Source organism: Phyllobates terribilis, unplaced genomic scaffold (assembly GCF_046119375.1).
Source record: "Phyllobates terribilis strain yellow unplaced genomic scaffold, ASM4611937v1 Scaffold_1__5_contigs__length_1240528914, whole genome shotgun sequence".
NCBI classification, from domain to species: Eukaryota; Metazoa; Chordata; class Amphibia; order Anura; family Dendrobatidae; genus Phyllobates; species Phyllobates terribilis.
In genome coordinates this window covers 359,449,122-359,469,076 of record NW_027362761.1, presented here as the reverse complement: position 1 = coordinate 359,469,076, position 19,955 = coordinate 359,449,122, and the positions used below count along the sequence as shown (strand labels likewise).

At 44.0% G+C, this 19,955-nt stretch overlaps 1 protein-coding gene across 1 annotated transcript; it reads right to left on the bottom strand.

Moving 5' to 3' along the window:
* Nucleotides 1–872: 872 nt before the first annotated feature.
* On the bottom strand, nucleotides 873–9,600 carry DIABLO (diablo IAP-binding mitochondrial protein). Its single transcript, XM_073676253.1, has 6 exons — nucleotides 9,451–9,600; nucleotides 7,837–7,951; nucleotides 6,960–7,088; nucleotides 4,786–4,896; nucleotides 3,970–4,066; nucleotides 873–1,696 (listed from the first exon to the last, which is right to left on the bottom strand). The coding sequence occupies exons 1-6, from the start codon at nucleotides 9,498–9,500 to the stop codon at nucleotides 1,482–1,484; spliced, it is 717 nt and encodes a 238-aa protein (XP_073532354.1). The 5' UTR covers nucleotides 9,501–9,600; the 3' UTR covers nucleotides 873–1,481.
* Between the last annotated feature and the right edge of the window lie 10,355 nt (nucleotides 9,601–19,955).

Genomic DNA, 19,955 nt, shown 5'->3' with positions numbered 1-19,955 from the left:
AACCTCATTAATCCAGTCATTGTGCCTCTGCACGAACAACAGAGGCCTAACTTCATCTTCATGGATAACAATGCTCCAGCTCATCGAGGTCGCATTCTTAGAGAACGGCTGCTGGAGACTGGAGTACCTCAAATGGAGAGACCTGCACTTTCTCCAGACCTGAATCCCATAGAAAACCTATAGGATCAGCTGAGTTTCTAGGTAGAGGCTCGGAACTCTGTACTCCAGAACATCAATGACCTGAGGGCCGCCCTTCAAGAAGAGTGGGATGCAATGTCTCAGCAGACAATAGCTCGACCTGTGAATAGCATGAGACGTCGTTGTCAAACTGTAGTTGATGCTCAATGCCACAAGACAAGCTATTGAGACATTGACATTTTTTGTTGGGGTATACCAACCAGTGTTGTTGGCTTTTGTTTCAATAAATAGTTTGAGATGAGGAAATCACCATTGCATGCTTCTACTTAAATGCCCTACTCATGAAACGTTCACGCTACAGTGATATTTTATGTTTTCCATACATTTCACCCGAAAGCCAAATCGCCCTAACTTTTTGGGAGTAGTGTATGTTAATGATATACACTCACTATTTTACTTTTATTTTTTTTTATTAAAAGGACAACTCCCTGTCACAAAATTGCTGTACACGCTATTAAAAACTTGCAAACTTACTCAAAATCAAATGCTCAAACAGCCATAATCTCTAAATGTTGTTAATGTTATGCTGCTTCCTATAACCCTTAATACAAGCTAAAATCAAGTGGTTTGCTCAGTTCTGCCACCTAGTGTTGATGAAGTATACAGCACTGTTCTTCAATGACATCACATCACATATGTGCAGTATAATGTTAAATCACAGCTCAAAGATGGAATCAAATACAATATCATTTTAATAAAGTTATCAAAAATATCTCACGCAATTGGCATTCAGGTCATTTACGTTATTATGAAACAAGCAAAACTGACAGGTATTGAAAACGCAAATCTTGACAATAAATGCAAACCATAAGTTGAAGGACTACAAATGTTAAGTGCTTATCAGATCCTAATTTCACATAATCCATAGTCTGTTAGGTAAGGTTGTTGTATGGAGTGGACACAATGCTGTACCAGAATGGATAGCACAGGTGCCCATTGTCTTCAGGACACCCACACTTTGTATTGGTCTGTGCCGTGGGTGAACAAGGCGATTACAACAGGCAAGGACAATTGTTATAGTGTCACAATATTCTTAATACTCTATAGAGATTATTAGAAAATATCATATTTATAGCTTCAGCACCAGGGGCCACAGCACATTACTCCAGGGACTGTTTCTATGTATATACCAGAGCGCAGGAAGGGATTCTCCAAGGCAGATATTTTTTTGATGTTTTGAGGCAGGGAATCCAGCGGAGGCTCTGCGCTCATGATTAGTAATAGCTCATCAGTAGTACATAGTAGTTTGCTTCTCCCTTACAATAGAACAAATAACACATGGTTCAATCTTCACGCAGGTAAGCGTCAGGGACTTCCTCAGACGGACTGCCTCCATCAGGCGGATTGTGTTTGTCCTCTGTAATGGTCTTCAGAATTTCCTCTGATTGAGAAGCAGCTAGCAGTGACTCTGCTTTTACAGCAAGCTCTCGGGTCTCTTGCACTTGTATTTGCACCAACTGTATGTGATTTCTTACAGTTATGGAGACATGGTCTGCACCTGCACATAAGAAAAAGCTATGAAAATACACTAGGCAAGAAATATCGTTCATACAACATTACTAATGGCTTCGGGTACACTGAAAGATATTGTGAAACCTGCGTTTTTAAGAATGCTCATGCACGATTATCCTTCAGTGTAAACAGGCTTCCGATCATCCAATGAATGAGCAAAATGCTCGATCATCAAGTGAAGTGATCTTTTGTGCACTGCAAATGATCATTGCTTCCGGTGGTGCATGGCCTTGTGTGAACAGGACTCACACTGCCGATAACCACGGCACCTGCTCGCACCGAGCGATCGACTACAGATCATTCAGTACTCATCATTTACTTTGGTCTGCTTGAGAAAACAGACTAGTAAACGACCGCCAATGGATGCCACCGATCAGTCCGTGCTAATGGATCCTTACTTAGCTGAATTGTATTACTGCATATGGAGAGATGACAGAAGAGCATAAAAGGTTGTTACCGACACAAGACATGTGTTAGGTGGATTTGAGGGATTATTAACTTATCTAAATCAAGTGTAAAGGAACAATCTAGGAAACGATGATACACTGACGCAAGCTAAGTGAGGCCTTGTGGCATATGTTAGCCTCAAATTTTTATTATCTTAAATTTAAAGGCTTAAATAAAACATTTAACTTTGCTCATCTGTGACTTAAATGAAGGGTATATACTTAATGTACACACATGGGAACATGATTTTCGTTAATCATTTTTCAATTTTAATTTAACCCCATAATGACCACTAATACAAATTAAAACTGATCTAAGAAAACAATAGAATAGCAACTCCCGAAAGGGGAAAATGCAGCAGCTGTACACTTTAGCTGACGCCCTACTGCATCAGTCATGTTTGATGCTGGCACTGACCATGGCCGTTTAACCCCTCAGATGCTGCTGTCAACAGTGACTACATCATCTAGATGGTTAACAGAGTGTGGGGGCTCCCTCTTCAACCCCATCAGCACCCTGAGATCATGATCGTGTGATCCTGATGGATGCCATGCCAATTCACGGCCTTAGAATCTGTCGGCTATAATGGCCTTTTCATAAGTTATCAACATTTAGGTGGTAAAAATAACTTTTTTTTTCCTGTTATGCCACTTTACATTAATTGATGAAAGGCACCTAAAGGGTTAATAAACTACCTGACAGCAGTTTGGAATATGTTGAGGGGTGCTGTTTTTAAAATGGTATCACTTATGGGGTTATTCCAAAATATAGGACCCCCAACGTAATTTCAAAGCTGAATAGGTCCCTTAAAAAACATAAGCTTCGTAAATTTCCTTGAAAAAAAAAAAAGAATTTACTGCTACATTTTTTAAAGCCTCTAACATCCTAACAAAATAAAACAACATTTTACAGATGGTGCTGATGTAAAAGCAGACATGAGGGAAATGTTGATAACTATTTTGTGTGGTATAACTTTATGGATTAAAAGGATAATCGTTCAAAAAGTTTGAAACTTGCTAAATTTTTTAGAAATTTGTCACATTTATGATAAATAAACGAGGAAACAATACATATCGACCTAAATTTACCATTATCATAAAATATAATGTGTCATGAAAAAGCAGTCTCAAAATCACTGTGATATGTTGAAACATTCCAGAGTTACTGCAGCACAAAGTGACATGTCAGATTTGAAAAATTTGACCTGGTCACTAAGGGGTTAAAATTAGAGTTTGTATTTATTTTTCACTTTATTGTCCCGTTTAGTTCATTAACTTTCTTTTTTTCCCCAACAAGCATGTGCTTTGATTCTTAAGCATGACATTTTACTCTGTGAGCAGAGAAATGTGCACAGGCACAGAGTAGGTCATAATACAGGAATTCCTTTATTACATCCAGGCCGGTCCAAACAAATAAGCCATTAATCACTTTTACAAATAAGTATATACTTCATGTTCCAATCATTATTGCTAACAAATATGTTGTTATGAGCTTCATGTTGTGGCTCTTGAGATAGATAGATGACAAACGTGACCAGATCTGTCCATCTGTCTCATCCAAATTAAAAACTCTCCATAAAGGAAAGTGGTTTTACAATTGGAAGAGGCTGATGGACAGGTCTGCTCTCCCACCGGAAGTCACTATATGGAGTGGAGAGCGTTGCAATCTGTGGGGAAGGCTGTAGTAACGCATGGAATGGAAGAGGATCCTGTAACACACAAAATCATTTCCACAACACATTTACAAAAATAAAGATAAAAAAGCCAATAACTATAATTGAGCGCTTCTTGTTAGTGTGCACTGAATACTCACCAGCCTGATAGGCAGCTTCGGCTGCCAGCTCAGAAAGACTGACAGCACGTGCCCAGCTGGCCTCATACTTCTGGTATTCTTCGTGCAGCTTTTTCATCTACACATGTAAGGAAACACTTCAGTCACAAGTCTAGCCAGTTTAACCATGATCCCAATGGCAGGGTAATTTGATGATAAACAGATGAATATTATATTACGGAAACTTTATTTCTAACAATTTAATTTAAATATAATGTCAAAATAGAGGCTTATGGGAAAATATAAATGGAAGATGGTTTTTAGAACTTGATCATCTTCCAATTACTGGATGCAAAATTTAAAGGGGGTTGTCTGGGACTTTAACACTGACCAATGTCTGATCGGTGGGGGTGTAACACTCGGCACTACTGCTGATAAGCTGTTCCTGGTGTCAGCAGCGGTGCATAGTGGCTGCATATCCACTTCTGTTGATGGAGTTGTGCTATGCAGCTCCGCAACTGAGCAGCTCTGGCAGCAGCCAGCACCGGGAATAGCTGATGAGTAGGGAGTGTGGGGGGTGCCAGGTGTTGCACCCCTACCAACCAGATATTGAGGACTTATCCTAAGGACAGGCCATCAATGTTAAAGTCTCAGACAACAGCTTTAAGAAATATTGTCCTACTGTTGCATCTCACCTACATGCATACTGTCCGTCTCACCAGCAGCAGCCCTCCATATCAGTGTATTACACCAAGTGCATTCAGAAACTTCAGCCCATATTATTCAGGACTGCCTGGATCTCCAAGGAAAAGTTGTCAAGAGAGTAGCTATAATCTGACAGCCTTCACACCAACTTACTTGCACACGTGCCCCAATGATCACCTGACATATTGCACTGTCTTCACTCGAGCTAATCTTCTCCAGAAGGGATGTATATTTCTTCTGTAGGGACAGAAGGGTGTACACGGCCTGCATACAAAAAGAAAAAGGTTATTGTCATATGTTGTACAGGTCAATTCATTTTCTGCAGGAAATACAAGTGTTCTCTGATTACACAAAGTACTGTCTCCATTTCCTTATGTTATAATATGAATAAGGAGATTAGGGAAAGTTCCCTATATTAAATCCACACCATGTTGAAATCAATATGTTGCAGAAAATCTGTCAATTTCTGCAGTTTTCCTGTGGCTTTTGTTGCGGATATGCAGTGTATCCACTAGTACAGGCACAGCACTAATGTGATATACCTACGGATTTTGACCTCACAATGCATGCACGCCAATGGAAGATTTCCACAAGCAATTTGCAAAAATATACACATATGAAAAACATGCTGCCAATCCTAAAATTTGCAAATGGAAAGGGAACAAATTCCGTATGAGGGGGGGGGGGGGGGGGGAAACAAGAACATAACATTCACATGGCTAATACTGTGATGTTGTGGATTTTACATCTGAGAATACAAAAGAAAAATCTACAATATCTGTAATGTATGAACATCAAATTACAATATTCTGCCAAAACTACAGCTGATTATTTCATGGATAATGGTCCTGATCAAGGCTTTTTTGCAAAAATTTTAACATTTCGAAAGATTTGGGCTTTTGATGTTTTTTATGCCAGTCACGGACAGCTCCGCCATAGTGGGTGGGGCAGGACAAGGCATGTCAAAGACCACATGGGAAACGGATCATAATTTATGCCACTATGGCGTAAATTATGCAAGAAATGTATGCCAACACCTGCCTAGTCATTTTTGGCAGTGGCACACAGCAAGTTGTAAGATGCTCATAAGTCAAAAAGAGGCGCACAACTCTTAATTTATGTGCATATTAACTCCAGCCATGGCTTAATTAAGACTGGCGAACCATAGCTGTTCTTAATGAATCAGGGTCCAAGTCTTTTGGGAGAGCACTGACATTTTTTCCCAACATTACACTGAAGCTTTCTATGAGTTACACAAATACGTGTAGAAAAGAAGGATGTTTGGTATCACCGTGTCAGTTAAAGTCTGATCAAAATCTAAACTTAATTAATTAACCAGATTGGTAAACACTATAAAGAGAAAGAAGATTTAAACGTCAGAACTGTGTTTTTGGGCGTCACAACACCGCAAAAGAACGCAATAAGTGATTAAATCATCGTATTTACCTCCAAATGGTATCGATAAAAACATTGGCTTGCCAAATAAAAATCAAGCCCTCATGACAAAAAAAAAAATGTAAATGTTAGAGGTCCTGGAAAATGATGACAAGCAATTTTTTTTTTTCTTTTAAACAAATCTTAATTATTTTTTTTTACCAGTTAAAATTTTGTATTTGCTATTTTGCTCTGCAATTGCTGCAATCATACTGACCTGTAGAATCATGATACCAGATCATTTTTCAGCACAATGCGGAATTGTTTTTTTTGGGGAGGGAAGGAGGGATGGGGAGAGTTTGCATTTTAAAGCACTTGGAATATTTTTCATGATTTTCAGTATATAGTAAAATAGATGTTGTCAAAACGACAACTCGTCCCACAAAAATCAAGCCCTCATATGGCTATGTGGAAGGAAAAATAGAAAAGTAATGGCTCTAGGAAATAGGGGATGAAAAACCAAAAGTGCAAAAACGGAATATTGCCATATCAGGAAGGGATTAAAACTATTTTTGAAAACTTCTTACATACTATGTAGAAAAAAAATAGACTGGAAGCAGCACTCTAATGGAAATCAGTGAAAAAAAGTGGACTTAATTCACACAGATACATGCGACACTTCAGCCCTCATTTGAAGCCTTTCTCAAGCACTTTTTTTTCACTGATTTCCATTGAAGCGCTGATTCCAGTCTATTTTTTCTACATTTGGAGGCTTCTTGGCTGGTTGCTGTGAAAGTATTGCACCCACAACATTAGGACTGTGCTGCTATTTTTCCCTGTTATTACATATATGTACATAGTAAAATAGTATCAAATGTAAAAGTTTACATTTGCAAAAAAATTTTAAAAACAAACTAAACGGGCAGAGGTGCCAACATTTGCTGTTTTCTTACCGTAGTGTATTCTGTGAGGGATTCCAGAAGAGCATATGTTGTTTGGGACAGGAGGGTCAGCGTACTGTCTGCTACCAGAGATGCCGCCCTTTTTATCAGCGACTCGTTTGATAGTGCCGGCTCTGATCTCTTCAGGAATATGTGAAGGAAAAGTACAGCCAGCCTCTTATTAGAAATCATACATTAGCTGTCAGTCAGAAATTACAATTAATGGTGGATTATCACATTAAAGTTCTTCATACAACAAGAAAGCACCAAGCACTTTTTGGGTGACCATCCGATTGTAACACGACCAATATTTAAAGGGGTAGTCTAGACGAAATAAAACCTTATTCAGGGACCTGAATGTGTGAAAAATAATAAACGTCAGAATACTCCGCCACCCTGGATCGTGTGCAGGCTGCTCCAGGGTCTGAGCAGGGACAGGAGAAAGACGTCACCGTTCAGCTATCGCCGGACTGCTGTGGTCTGTGATTGGCTACAGGAGTCAAGTTACTTTGACCAGCCAATCACAAGCTGCAGCTGTTCAACAGCTGGTTAAACAGTAAGGTCTCCTTTTCCTGTCCTAAACTGGCCTGTGCGGGATCCACGTGGGTGTTGGTAGTGGGTATAACTGAGTTTATTTGACATATCCAGTCCACAGAGCAAGGTTTTATTCTGACTAGAAAATCCCTTTAAGCCCTGTAGTATGCTTGGATTAGATTCACAAGGCTATATATAAGATATTGGAAAAACCCATGCAGCGTGTACTGTGCATATACGTTTCAACTGTCAGCATATACAGAAATCTATCCAGATTGTCAAGTAGTTTAATTCAGATATTAAATTCTATAATAAAACTTCTTCTTCAAAAAAAAAAAAAAATCAGTCACATTACCTGTCCCACCGGAATAGCACAGAGACTTGCCCCCAATCCCACCGACAGCACTTGACGCCATGACCCTTTAAAGATGTTACAAACATGTCTTCTGTAGAAGATGGGATGAGACTGCCTGCCAACAGAAACGCCTGATTATTAGTGGCCGTGTGCCCCACTTACAAGCTAGTCACTATAGTGAGGGTACGTGTACGAGGGCCAGATGTTACAGCATAGTGGATGGGATTTCAAGAAATCCCATGCCCACTATTAGTCTCTGTGCGCATGCGGATCACCAGTGGACATGGACATGTGGCGTATCTTTCCAGACTGCAGCATGTCCATTTCTCTTGCGGAGACGCTAGTCTCCGCAAGAGAAATTACATACAGTACAATGTATAGGATGCAATGAATCCGCATGGTTGAACACACCTGTAGATTCACCTGCGTGCAGAACTTTGGACGCAGCATAAAGTATCCTGCATTCAAAGCGCTGCCAATACTGACCGTGTGCACATACCCTGATACTACAATCCCCAGAATCCTTTATCTACTGCTGCAGGAGCTGTAGTTCCCCATCAACGCTAGAGCCATGATAAACTGGGGTGATTTATAGAAACTGTCTAAAAGTAAAACTGCCCTTCTTCCTGAAAGCAAACAGAGGTTAACTTTCATTTCTAAAATGGGTTGTCCGGCATTTAAAAAAAAATGTATCTTCAGAACAACTTATTCCTAAGACAAGCAGAGACTCAGGTGCTTTCACCTCCATGGATCCAGCGCAGGCTGCTCGGCTGCTTGGATGTAATGATTACACTGTCCCTATATGTCACTTAAACGCTAAAGTTTGTGATTGGCAGCAGCAGTCATGCGACTGGAACAGTGCGCCAGTGGATGCTAGCCAGTCACTGTCTGCAGCGGTCCGGTGACATCCAGAAGGGACAGTCATTATTGCCAGAGCTGATGCCGACCAGCAGAGCAGCCTGTACTCAGTCAGGAGAATTCCAATACACAGACTGCTGCAATTTGGTGCTTGGGGAGCAAAATAAGGGAATGAAGCATATAACAAGTTTATAACGTTGCACTGTCTGGGGGATAATTACAAAAATGAGTTATTCTTTAAAGGGAACCTGTCAGATTCATACTCTGCCACAGCAGCAGGATCAGAGCAGCCAAGTAGTTTAACTCCAAAACACTTGTGGTTTCAGAGAAAATACAGTGAGAGACCCCACTAGTCCGGCGAGGACCCAAATGGATCTGCAAACTTTCTGCAACAGCGGCACAAGTCATAGTAACACATCTGGCAGCAATCCTACAGTCAGGATCCGACTCATGCTGCCAGGGGTGAAGCGAGCATTAGTCTAATGACAGGTTCCCTTTAATGGTGGTCAGCCCCTTTAAGCAGATCTGGGAATATGAAAGCTGTGAGTGATGTGTGACTCAGACAGTGTAGACTGTCACCGTGTCATGAGGAGACACATTACCTGCTCCACAACAGACAGAAAGCAGGGCGCGCGCACAATGGCCGGGGTCTGGGGCTGACACACAGTAACGAACGCTCAGCTCTATCACAGTCACAAGTAATGACCACGCTACACTGTATAGGGCAGAGAACATGGCGGAGCCGGCTGCACGTACCTGAGGAGACAGGAGAAACTCCACAAGACTCTTCTACTGAATGACGCCATCTTACGGGAGGCAACAGGAACTGAGGCAACTTCCGTTGAGTAACTTGTAACATCGGCCGGAAGTGAGGGAAGGACATAGAGAGCTGAGGACCGAAAGTCTCCGCACATTATGGGCGGAGATCGTTACCTGTAGATACCTGACTAATCAATGACTGACAGCACAGCCTGTGTGACTGCAGGACACGACACCCCGGCTGTGCTGACCTGACTGCTCCGTCATTCCCACCAGGACTTGTCAGCTGCGCTCGTCATGGTTGTAGGGCGATGATGTCATTTATATGTGGGGGAACCCCAAATTACGTCCTGTGGGGGCACCTGTGACCCAGACAACTAGTTCTGCATTACCAAGGTACAAGCCCCCTGCACACAGCTCTTACCCCAAGTACTGCATTACCCACAGGAACAAGCCCCCTGCACACAGCCACTGCCCCCAGTTCTGCATTACCCACAGGTACAAGCCCCCTGCACACAGCCCCTGTCCCCCAGGTCTGCATTACCCACAGGTACAAGCCCCCTGCACACAGCCACTGCCCCCAGTTCTTCATTACCCACAGGTACAAGCCCCCTGCACACAGCCACTGCCCCCAGTTCTGCATTACCCACAGGTACAAGCCCCCTGCACACAGCCACTGCCCCCAGTTCTGCATTACCCACAGGTACAAGCCCCCTGCACACAGCCCCTGCCCTCCAGTGTGCATTACCCAAAGGTACAAACCCCTGCATACAGTCCCTGCCCCCCAGGTCTGCATTATTTACTGGTGTAAGCCCCCTGCACACAGCCCCTTCCCCCAGGTTCTGCATTACCCAATGTACAAGCTCCCTGCACACAGCTCTTGCCCCCAGTACTGCATTATCCATGGATGTAAGCCCCCACACAATCCCTGCACTTCAGTTCTGCATTACCCACAGGTACAAGCCCCCTGCACACAGCCACTGCCCCCCAGGTCGGCATTACCCACAGGTACAAGCCCCCTGCACACAGCCCCTGTCCCCAGGTCTGCATTACCCACAGGAACAAGCTCCCTGCACACAGCGACTGCCCTCCAGTTGTGCATTACCCACAGGTACAAACCCCCTGCACAGAGCCCCTGCCCCCCAGGTCTGCATTATTTACTGGTGTAAGCCCCTTGCACACAGCCCCTCCCCCCCCCCCCAGTTCTGTATTACCCAATGTACAAGCCCCCTGCACACAGCCCCTGTCCCCCATTTTTGCATTACCCAAGGTGCAAGCCCCCTGCACACAGCTCCCCCCCCCCAGTTCTGTATTACCCAATGTACAAGCCCCCTGCACACAGCCCCTGTCCCCCATTTTTGCATTACCCAAGGTGCAAGCCCCCTGCACACAGCTCCTCCCCCCCCCCAGTTCTGTATTACCCAATGTACAAGCCCCCTGCACACAGCCCCTGTCCCCCATTTTTGCATTACCCAAGGTGCAAGCCCCCTGCACACAGCTCCTCCCCCCGCCAGTTCTGCATTACCGAAGGTACAACCCTCCTGCACACAGCTCTTGCCCCCAGTACTGCATTATCCACGGATGTAAGCCCCCTGGCACACAATCCCTGCCCTTCAGTTCTGCATTACCCAAGGTACAAGCACCCTGCACACAGCCCCTGTCTTTCAGTTCTGCATTACCCAATGTACAAGCCCCCTACTAAGCCCCTGTCTCGCTGTTATCAAACTGAGTCTAAGAGCATGTAGAGTGCTTGAAACGCGTTCAGTTGTCTCTGTTCTGCACCTTCCTTTCCTCCATACATCCTATTTGTTTGGTCTAAACAATTGCCTATTTTTAATGGACACTAATGAAATACTAATTTTATACCGTTGAAGCTGGATCTCTCTCTTTATTTACAAACCCCTGCACTCAGCCCCTGCCCCCCAGGTCTGCATTATCAAAGGTACAAGCCCCCTGCACACAGCACCTCTCCTCCAGTTCTGCATAACCCAGGGTACAAGCCCCCTGCACACAGCCCCTGCCCTCCAGATCTGCATTACCGACAGGTACAAGCCCCCTGCACACAGCCCCTGACCCCAGGTCTGCATTACCCAAGGTACAACCTCCCTGCACACAGCCCCTGCCCTTCAGTTCTGCATAACCCAGGGTACAAGCACACAGCCCCCAGTTATACATTATCCACGGATGTAAGCTCCCTTCACACAGTCCCTCCCCTCCAGTTGTGCATTATCCATAGGTGTTACCCCCCCTGCACACACCCCTGCCCTTCAGTTCCGCATTACTGAAGGTACAACCTCCTTCCCCCAGTTCTGCATTACCCAAGGTACAAGCCCTCTGCACACAGCTCCTGCCCCCCAGGTCTGCATTACCCAAGGTACAAGCCCCCTGCACACAGTCCCTGCCCTCCAGATCTGCATTAACTACAGTTACAAGCCCCCTGCACACAGCCCCTGCCCCCAAGGTCTGCATTACGCACAGGAACAAGCCCCCTGCACACAGCCCCTAATCTCCATTTCTGCATTACTCTAGGTACAAACCCCTGCCCACAGGTCTGCATAATCCACTGATGTAAGTCCCTTACTCACAGCCCCTTCCTCCCAGTTCTGCATTACCCTAGGTACAAGCCCCCTGTACACAGCTTCTGCCCCCAGGTGTGCATTATCCATGGGTGTAAGCCCCCTGCACACAGTCCCTGCCTTCCAGTTATGCATTACTCAAGGTACAAGCACCCTGCACACAGCCCCTGTCCTCCAGGTCTGCAATACCCAAGGTACAAGCCCCCTGCACCCAGCTCCTGCCCCCAGTTCTGCATTACCCTCAGGTATAAGCCTCCTGCCTCCCAGGTCTGCATTACCCACAGGCACCAGCCCTCTGCACACAGCCACTGCCCCCCAGGTCTGCATTACCCACAGGTACAAGCCCCCCTGCACACAGCCCCTGCCCCCCAGGTCTGCATTACCCACAGGTACAAGCCCCCTGCACACAGCCCCTGCCCCCCAGGTCTGCATTACCCACAGGAACAAGCTTCCTGCACACAGTCACTGCCCTCCAGTTGTACATTACCCATAGGTACAAACCCCTGCACACAGCCCCTTCACCCCAGTTCTGCATTACCTAATGTACAAGCCTCCTGCACGCAGTCCCTCCCCCCCACACTTCTGCATTACCCAATGTACAAGCCCCCTGCACACAGCCCTTGCCCCTCAGTTCTGCATTACCCAAGGTATAAGCCCCTGCACACAGCCCCTGCCCTTCAGTTCTGCATAACCCAAGGTACAAGTCCCTTGCACACAGCCCCTTCCCTCCAGTTTTGCTTTACCCAAGGTACAAGCCCCCTGCACACAGCCCCTGTCCTCCAGTTCTGCATAACCCACGGATGTGATCTCCCTTCACACAGTCCCTGCCCCCCAGGTCTGCATTATCAAAGGTACAAGGCCCCTGCACACAGCCCCTCTCCTCCAGTTCTGCATAATCCAGAGTACAAGCCCCCTGCACACAGTCCCTGCCCCCAGGTCTGCATTACCCACAGGAACAAGCCCCCTGCACACACCCCTTCCCTCCAGTTCTTCATTACCCAAGGTACAAGCCCCTGCACATAGCCCCTGCCCTTCAGTTTTGCATTACCCAAGGTACAAGTCCCTTGCACACACCCCTTCCCTCCAGTTTTGCATAACCCATGGATGTAAGCTCCCTGCACACAGCCCCTGTCCTCCAGTTCTGCATAACCCACGGATGTAAGCTCCCTGCACACAGCCCCTGCCCTTCAGTTCCGCATTACCGAAGGTACAACCTCCTTCCCCCAGATCTACATTACCCAAGGTACAAGCCCTCTGCACACAGCTCCTGCCCCCCAGGTCTGCATTACCCAAGGTACAAGCCCCGTGCACACAGCCCCTGCATTAACCACAGAAACAAGTCCCCTGCACACAGCCCATGCCCCCAGGTCTGCATTACACACAGGAACAAGCCCCCTGCACACAGCCCCTAATCTCCATTTCTGCATTACCCAAGGTACAAACCCCTGCCCCCCAAGTCTGCATTATCCACTGATGTAAGTCCCTTACTCACAGCCCCTTCCTCCCAGTTCTGCATTACCCAAAGTACAAGCCCCCTGTACACAGCTTCTGCCCCCAGGTGTGCATTATCCATGGGTGTAAGCCCCCTGCACACAGTCCCTGCCCTCCAGTTGTGCATTATCCACAGGTGTAAGCCCCCTGCACACAGCCCCTGTCCTTCAGTTTTGCATTACTGAAGGTACAACCCCATGCCCACAGTTCTGCATTACCTACAGGTACAAGCCCCCTGCACACAGCTCCTGCCTCCCCCGTTCTGCCCTACCCAAGGTACAAGCCTTTGTCCTCCAGTTCTGCATTACATAATGTACAAGCCCTCTGCATACAGCCCCTGCCTCTCAGTTCTGCATTACCCAAGGTACAAAGAGGCAATTACGGAGGCAATTAAAGAGGCAATTACGGAGCATCTTGATGCTAATAATCTTTTAATCCCAAACCAACATGGATTCATGAGGAATCGCTCCTGCCAAACAAACCTGATTGACTTCTACGAGGAGGTTAGCTCTCGAGTAGATCAGGGGGAACCAGTGGATGTCGTGTATCTCGACTTCTCAAAAGCTTTCGATAGCTTGCCACATAATAGGTTGGTATACAAAATGAGAATGATGGGGCTGGGGGAAAATGTCTGCAAGTGGGTAGCTAACTGGCTAAAGGATAGAAGACAGAGGGTGGTTATAAATGGAATATACTCAGATTGGGTAAGCGTCACTAGTGGGGTACCACAGGGGTCTGTACTAGGCCCAATGTTATTTAATATCTTTATTAACGACATAGTCAACGGGATAAATAGTAAAATATCAATATTTGCAGATAACACAAAGTTATGTAAAACAATTAATACAAAAGAGGACAGTGCAGACCTACAGAGGGATTTGGATAAGCTGGGTAGGTGGAGCATTAAATGGCAAATGAGGTTTAACGAGGAGAAATGTAAGGTCATACATATGGGAAGGAAAAATGGAAGTCACCAGTACTCACTGAATGGGAAATCATTGGGGAATTCAGAGATGGAGAAGGACTTGGGCATCTTGATTGATAGCAAACTAAATTGGAGTGCCCAAAGTCAGGCCGCTGCTGTAAGGGCAAACAGGGTAATGGGATGTATCAGAAGAGGTATAGCTGCAAAGGATGAGAACATTGTTCTTCCACTGTACAAAGCACTGGTCAGACCACATTTGGAATACTGTGCTCAGTTATGGGCCCCAATATATAGAAAGGATATAAATGAGCTTGAAAAGGTACAAAGGAGGGCAACAAAATTAATAAAGGGAATGGAGGGACTGCAATACCCAGAGAGGTTGTCAAAACTAGAACTATTCAGCCTGGAAAAGAGAAGGTTGAGGGGGGACATAATAAATGTGTACACATATGTTAGGGGACAGTATAGAGATCTTGTCCGGGATTTGTTCAAAAGGAGGGATATTACGGTAACAAGAGGGCACTCACTAAGACTGGAAGAGAAAAGGTTTCAGCACCAGCATAGGAAGGGGTTCTTTACGGTAAGAGCAGTGAGAATATGGAATTCACTGAGTGAGGAGACGGTAATGTCGGATTCACTACACCAGTTCAAGCGGGGACTGGATGCATTTCTAGATACCAGGCAGATTTCAGCATATACTTAAAAATAAAATAAAATAGTAGGTTGATACAGGGATTTATTCTGACTGCTGGTTTCAGAGTCGGGAGGGAATTTTTCCTCAGGTGAAGATTGGCTAAATCATTTGGGGTTTTTGCCCTCCTCTGGATCAACTTTAGCAATTACAGAACTAACCGGTCGAACTTGATGGACGCAAGTCTTTATTCGGCTTTACCAACTATGTTACTATGTTACAAGCCCCCTGCACACAGCCCCTGCCCCCCGATTCTGCCTTCCTCACAGGTACAAGCCCACTGCACAGAGCCACTGACTCCCAGTTCTGCATTACCCAAGGTACATGCCTCCTGCACACAACCCATGCCCCCAAGCTCTGCATTACTCACAGATACAAGCTCCCTGCGAAGAGCCCCTATAATTATTTAGCATTTTATTGCATAAAATAAGTATTTGATACAATAGAAAAACAGAACTTAATATTTGGTACAATAATCTTTGTTAGCAGTTAGAGGTCAGACTTTTCCTGTAGTTCTTGACCAAGTTTGCACACACTGCAGCAGGGATTTTGGCCCACTCCAACATAGAGATCTTCTCCAGATCTTTCAGGTTTCGGGGCTGTCGCTGGGCAACATAGCGTTTCAGCTCCCCCCAAAGATGTTGTGTTGGCTTCATGTCTTAAGACTGGCTAGGCCACTCCAGTACCTTGAAATGCTTCTTACGGAGCCACTCCTTAGTTGCTCTAGCTGTGTTTTTCAGGTTTTGTCATGCTGGAAGAGCCAGCCACGACCCATCTTCACTGCTCTTACTAAGGGAAGGAGGTTGTTGGCCAACAAATCACAATACAATACATGACCCCATTCATCCTCCCTTCAATATGATGCAGTCGTCCTGTCCCTTTGCAGAAAAGCACCCTCAAAGTATGATGTTTCCCCCACCATGCTTCACTGTTGGGATGGTGTTCTTGGGTTTGTACTCATCATCCTTCTTTCTCCAAACACAGCGAGTGGAGTTGATACCAAAAAGTTCTATTTTGGTCTCATCTGACCCCATGACTTTCTCCCATTCCTCCTCTGGATCATCCAGATGGTCATTGGTGAACTTCAAACGTGCCTGGACATGTGCTGGTGTGAGCAGGGGAGCCTTGCAGGATTTTAATCCATGATGGTTTAGTGTGTTACTATCAATAAGCAAAGTAGTGAGAGTGACACCCACCAATATTGAGATATGTTCTCACCAAGTATTGACTATTAGACAGCATTAAAGTGAGAATCTAAAACATAAGTTTTAATAATAATATTTAAGAACGTGTATACCACCCATAAAAAGAGATAAGTCTCATTACTGAAATGATAATTTCCATAAATAAAGTCAAGGGACCGTCTCTCTCTACCAAATTAGTGTAAATTACACACAGAAGCTCCTATTTTGTCTTCAATTGTGAAGATCAAGCTTTTGGATAGAATCTGTAAGGAGCGGAAGGCATACAAGGGGTAGAGGCAATGAAATCACTCTCCCCCAGGACACCGATCCTCCCTGCAGATTCACATATGCGTCAAATGATAATGGGGGGAGAAAAGAATTTGTAATCCTCCCCTTAAATCATAGATCAGCCACTTATCTCCATCCCCTCGAACGGATAATTTAAAAAGGAGACAGAGATTTTTTAACGAAAAAAAGCACAATTAATATAAATTACAGGTCCAAGTGCAGATCCTATATAATCAAGACATAATTGTGTCAATATAATGGAATTCTCTCACCCATTCTTTGTTTTTCTCAGGGACTGGAGTAGTCATCGGGGGGGGGGAGGGGATTTCCTTCTGGATCAGATAGTCGTACAGGCTGGCCCTATTTGTCCCTTAAAGCTCAAGCTTACAACTATCCCCACAGAGCTCCCGCCCTGATAAGGGTAGTCCACAACTAGTCCTATTACGGAGGCCCTGCACTTTCCCTTGTAGCGTCCCTACGCGTTTCATCCAAGCATCCAAACTATCTTGTTGCAGGAAAAATAGATGCTAAAGTGCTGAGTGCATAATTTATAGTGGTCCCTCCACTCTCTGTCCTGATCTGCAGTGTTTTACTAACAGTAATGTTTGATACTGTGGTCTCCGCTCTCTTCAGGTCATTGACCAGGTCCTTCCTTGTAGATCTGGGCTGATTCCTGTCCTTTCTCAGAATCATCCTTACCCCACGAGGTGAGCCCCAGACCAAGGAAGATTGACAGTCATCTTGTGTTTCTTACATTTTCTAATAATTGTGCCATCAGTTGTTGCCTTCTCACCAAGCTGCTTGCCTATTGTCCTGTAGCCCATCCCAGCCTTGTGCGGGTCTACAATTTTTGTCTCTGGTGTCCTTAGACAGCTCTTTGGTCTTGGCCATGGTGGAGAGGTTGGAGTGTGAGTGATTGAGTGTGAGGACAGGTGTCTTTTATATAGGTAACAAGTTCAAACAGGTGCAATTAATACAGGTAATAAGTGCAGAGTAGGAGGGCTTCTCAAAGAAAAACTTAACAGGTCTGCAAGAGCCTGAATTCTTGCTTTTTGGTGGGTGATCAAATACTTATTTCCTGCAATTTAGTTATTTAAAAATCATGCAATGTAATTTTCTGTTTTTTATAATTTTTTTCAGACAAAGCAGAGGGAAAAAATTATGGAATCACTCAATTCTGAGGAAAAAATGATGGAATCACCCTGTAAATTTTCATTTCCAAAACTAACACTTGCATCAAATCAGATCTACTCGTTAATCTGCATCTGAAAAGGAGTGATCACACCTTGGAGAGCTGTTGCACCAAGTGGACTGACATGAATCATGGCTCCAACATGAGAGATATCAATTGAAACAAAGGAGAGGATTATCAAACTCTTAAAAGAAGGTAAATCATCACGCAATGTTGCAAAAGATGTTGGTTGTTCACAGTCAGCTGTGTCTAAAATCTGGACCAAATACAAACAACATGGGAAGGTTGTTAAAGGCAAACATATTGGTAGACCAAGGAAGACATCAAAGCGTCAAGACCGGAAACTTAAAGCAATATGTCTCCAAAACAGGAAATGCACAGCAAAACAAATGAGGAACGAAAGGGAGGAAACTGGAGTCAATGTCTGTGACCGAACTGTAAGAAACCGCCTAAAGAAAATGGGATTTACATACAGAAAAGCTAAACATAAGCCATCATTAACACCTAAACAGAAAAAAACAAGGTTACAATGGGCTAAGGAAAAGCAATCGTGGACTGTGGATGACTGAATGAAAGTCATATTCAGTGATGAATCGCAAATCTGCATTGGGAAAGCTGATGATGCTGGAACTTTTGTTTGGTGCCGTTCCAATGAGATTTATAAAGATGACTGCATGAAGTGAACATGCAAATTTCCACAGTCATTGATGATATGGGGCTGCATGTCAGGTAAAGGCACTGGGGAGATGGCTGTCATTACATCTTCAATAAATGCCCAAGTTTACATTGATATTTTGGACAGTTTTCTTATCTCATAAATTGAAAGGATGTTTGGGGATGATGACATCATTTTTCAAGATGATAATGCATCCTGCCATAGAGCAAAAGCTGTGAAAGCAATCCTTGTAAGAAGACACATAAGGTCAATGTCATGGCCTGCAAATAGTCCAGATCTCAATCCAATTGAAAATCTTTGGTGGAAGTTGAAGAAAATGGTCCATGACAAGGCTCCAACCTGCAAAGCTGATCTGGCAACAGCAATCAGAGAAAGTTGGAGCCAGATTGATGAAGAATACTGTTTGTCACTCATTAAGTCCATGCCTCAGAGACTGCAAGCTGTTATTAAAGCCAGAGCTGCTGCAACAAAATACTAGTGATGTATTGGAGTGTTCTTTTGTGTGTTTTTCATGATTCCATAATTTTTTCCTCAGAATTGAGTGATTCCATAATTTTTTCCCTCTGCTTGGTCTGAAAAAAACTACCCTTACCACATTTTTATCTTGATTTCTTTTAGTGTTTCTTAAAGCCCTAAAGTTGCCATTTGAAATGACTTTAGTTTTGTGTCATGTCTGTGATCTACTTTTTTTCAACAACATTAAACAGCTGAATGAACATCCTCCGAGCCCGGTGATTCCATAATTTTTACCAGGGGTTGTATATGTGCCTCTATTCCTGGTGTACTTGTCCCTCATCCTGATATACATGTTACCCATCCTGGTGTACATGTCCACCTTCCTGGTATAAATGTCCCTCTTCTTGGTATATACAGGTGCTTCTCACAAAATTAGAATATTATCAAAAATTTAATTTATTTCAGTTCTTCAATACAAAAAGTGAAACTCATATATTATATAGAGTCATTACAAACAGAGTGATCTATCTCAAGTGTTTATTTCTGTTAATGTTGATGATTATGGCTTATAGCCAATGAAAACACATGCAGGGGCATTTATGCATATAGCATTTATGCATACTTTATCGAAGTGCCATAGTTAATCAAAGTGTCTCGGCAGTTAGATATGGCAGTTCCAATATTCATCTCTCTTCTCTTCTTACAGGTATATATATCTCACTCCTCTGCTCCGTGTAATCTCTTCTGAAATCTACATTGTATCTCCATGTTACTTGCAATGCTCTGCAGCTAATCAATCACTGGTATATATATCTCACTCCTCTGCTCCGTGTAATCTCTTCTGAAATCTACATTGTATCTCCATGTTACTTGCAATGCTCTGCAGCTAATCAATCACTGGTATAGATGAATGATATATATATATATCATTCATCTACGTTGTTTAATTCATGATACTTTAAGGTCATCACACTTACTTTAACAGTTTATGATCCATGTTGAGTTGCCAGTCTGTTTTTTTTG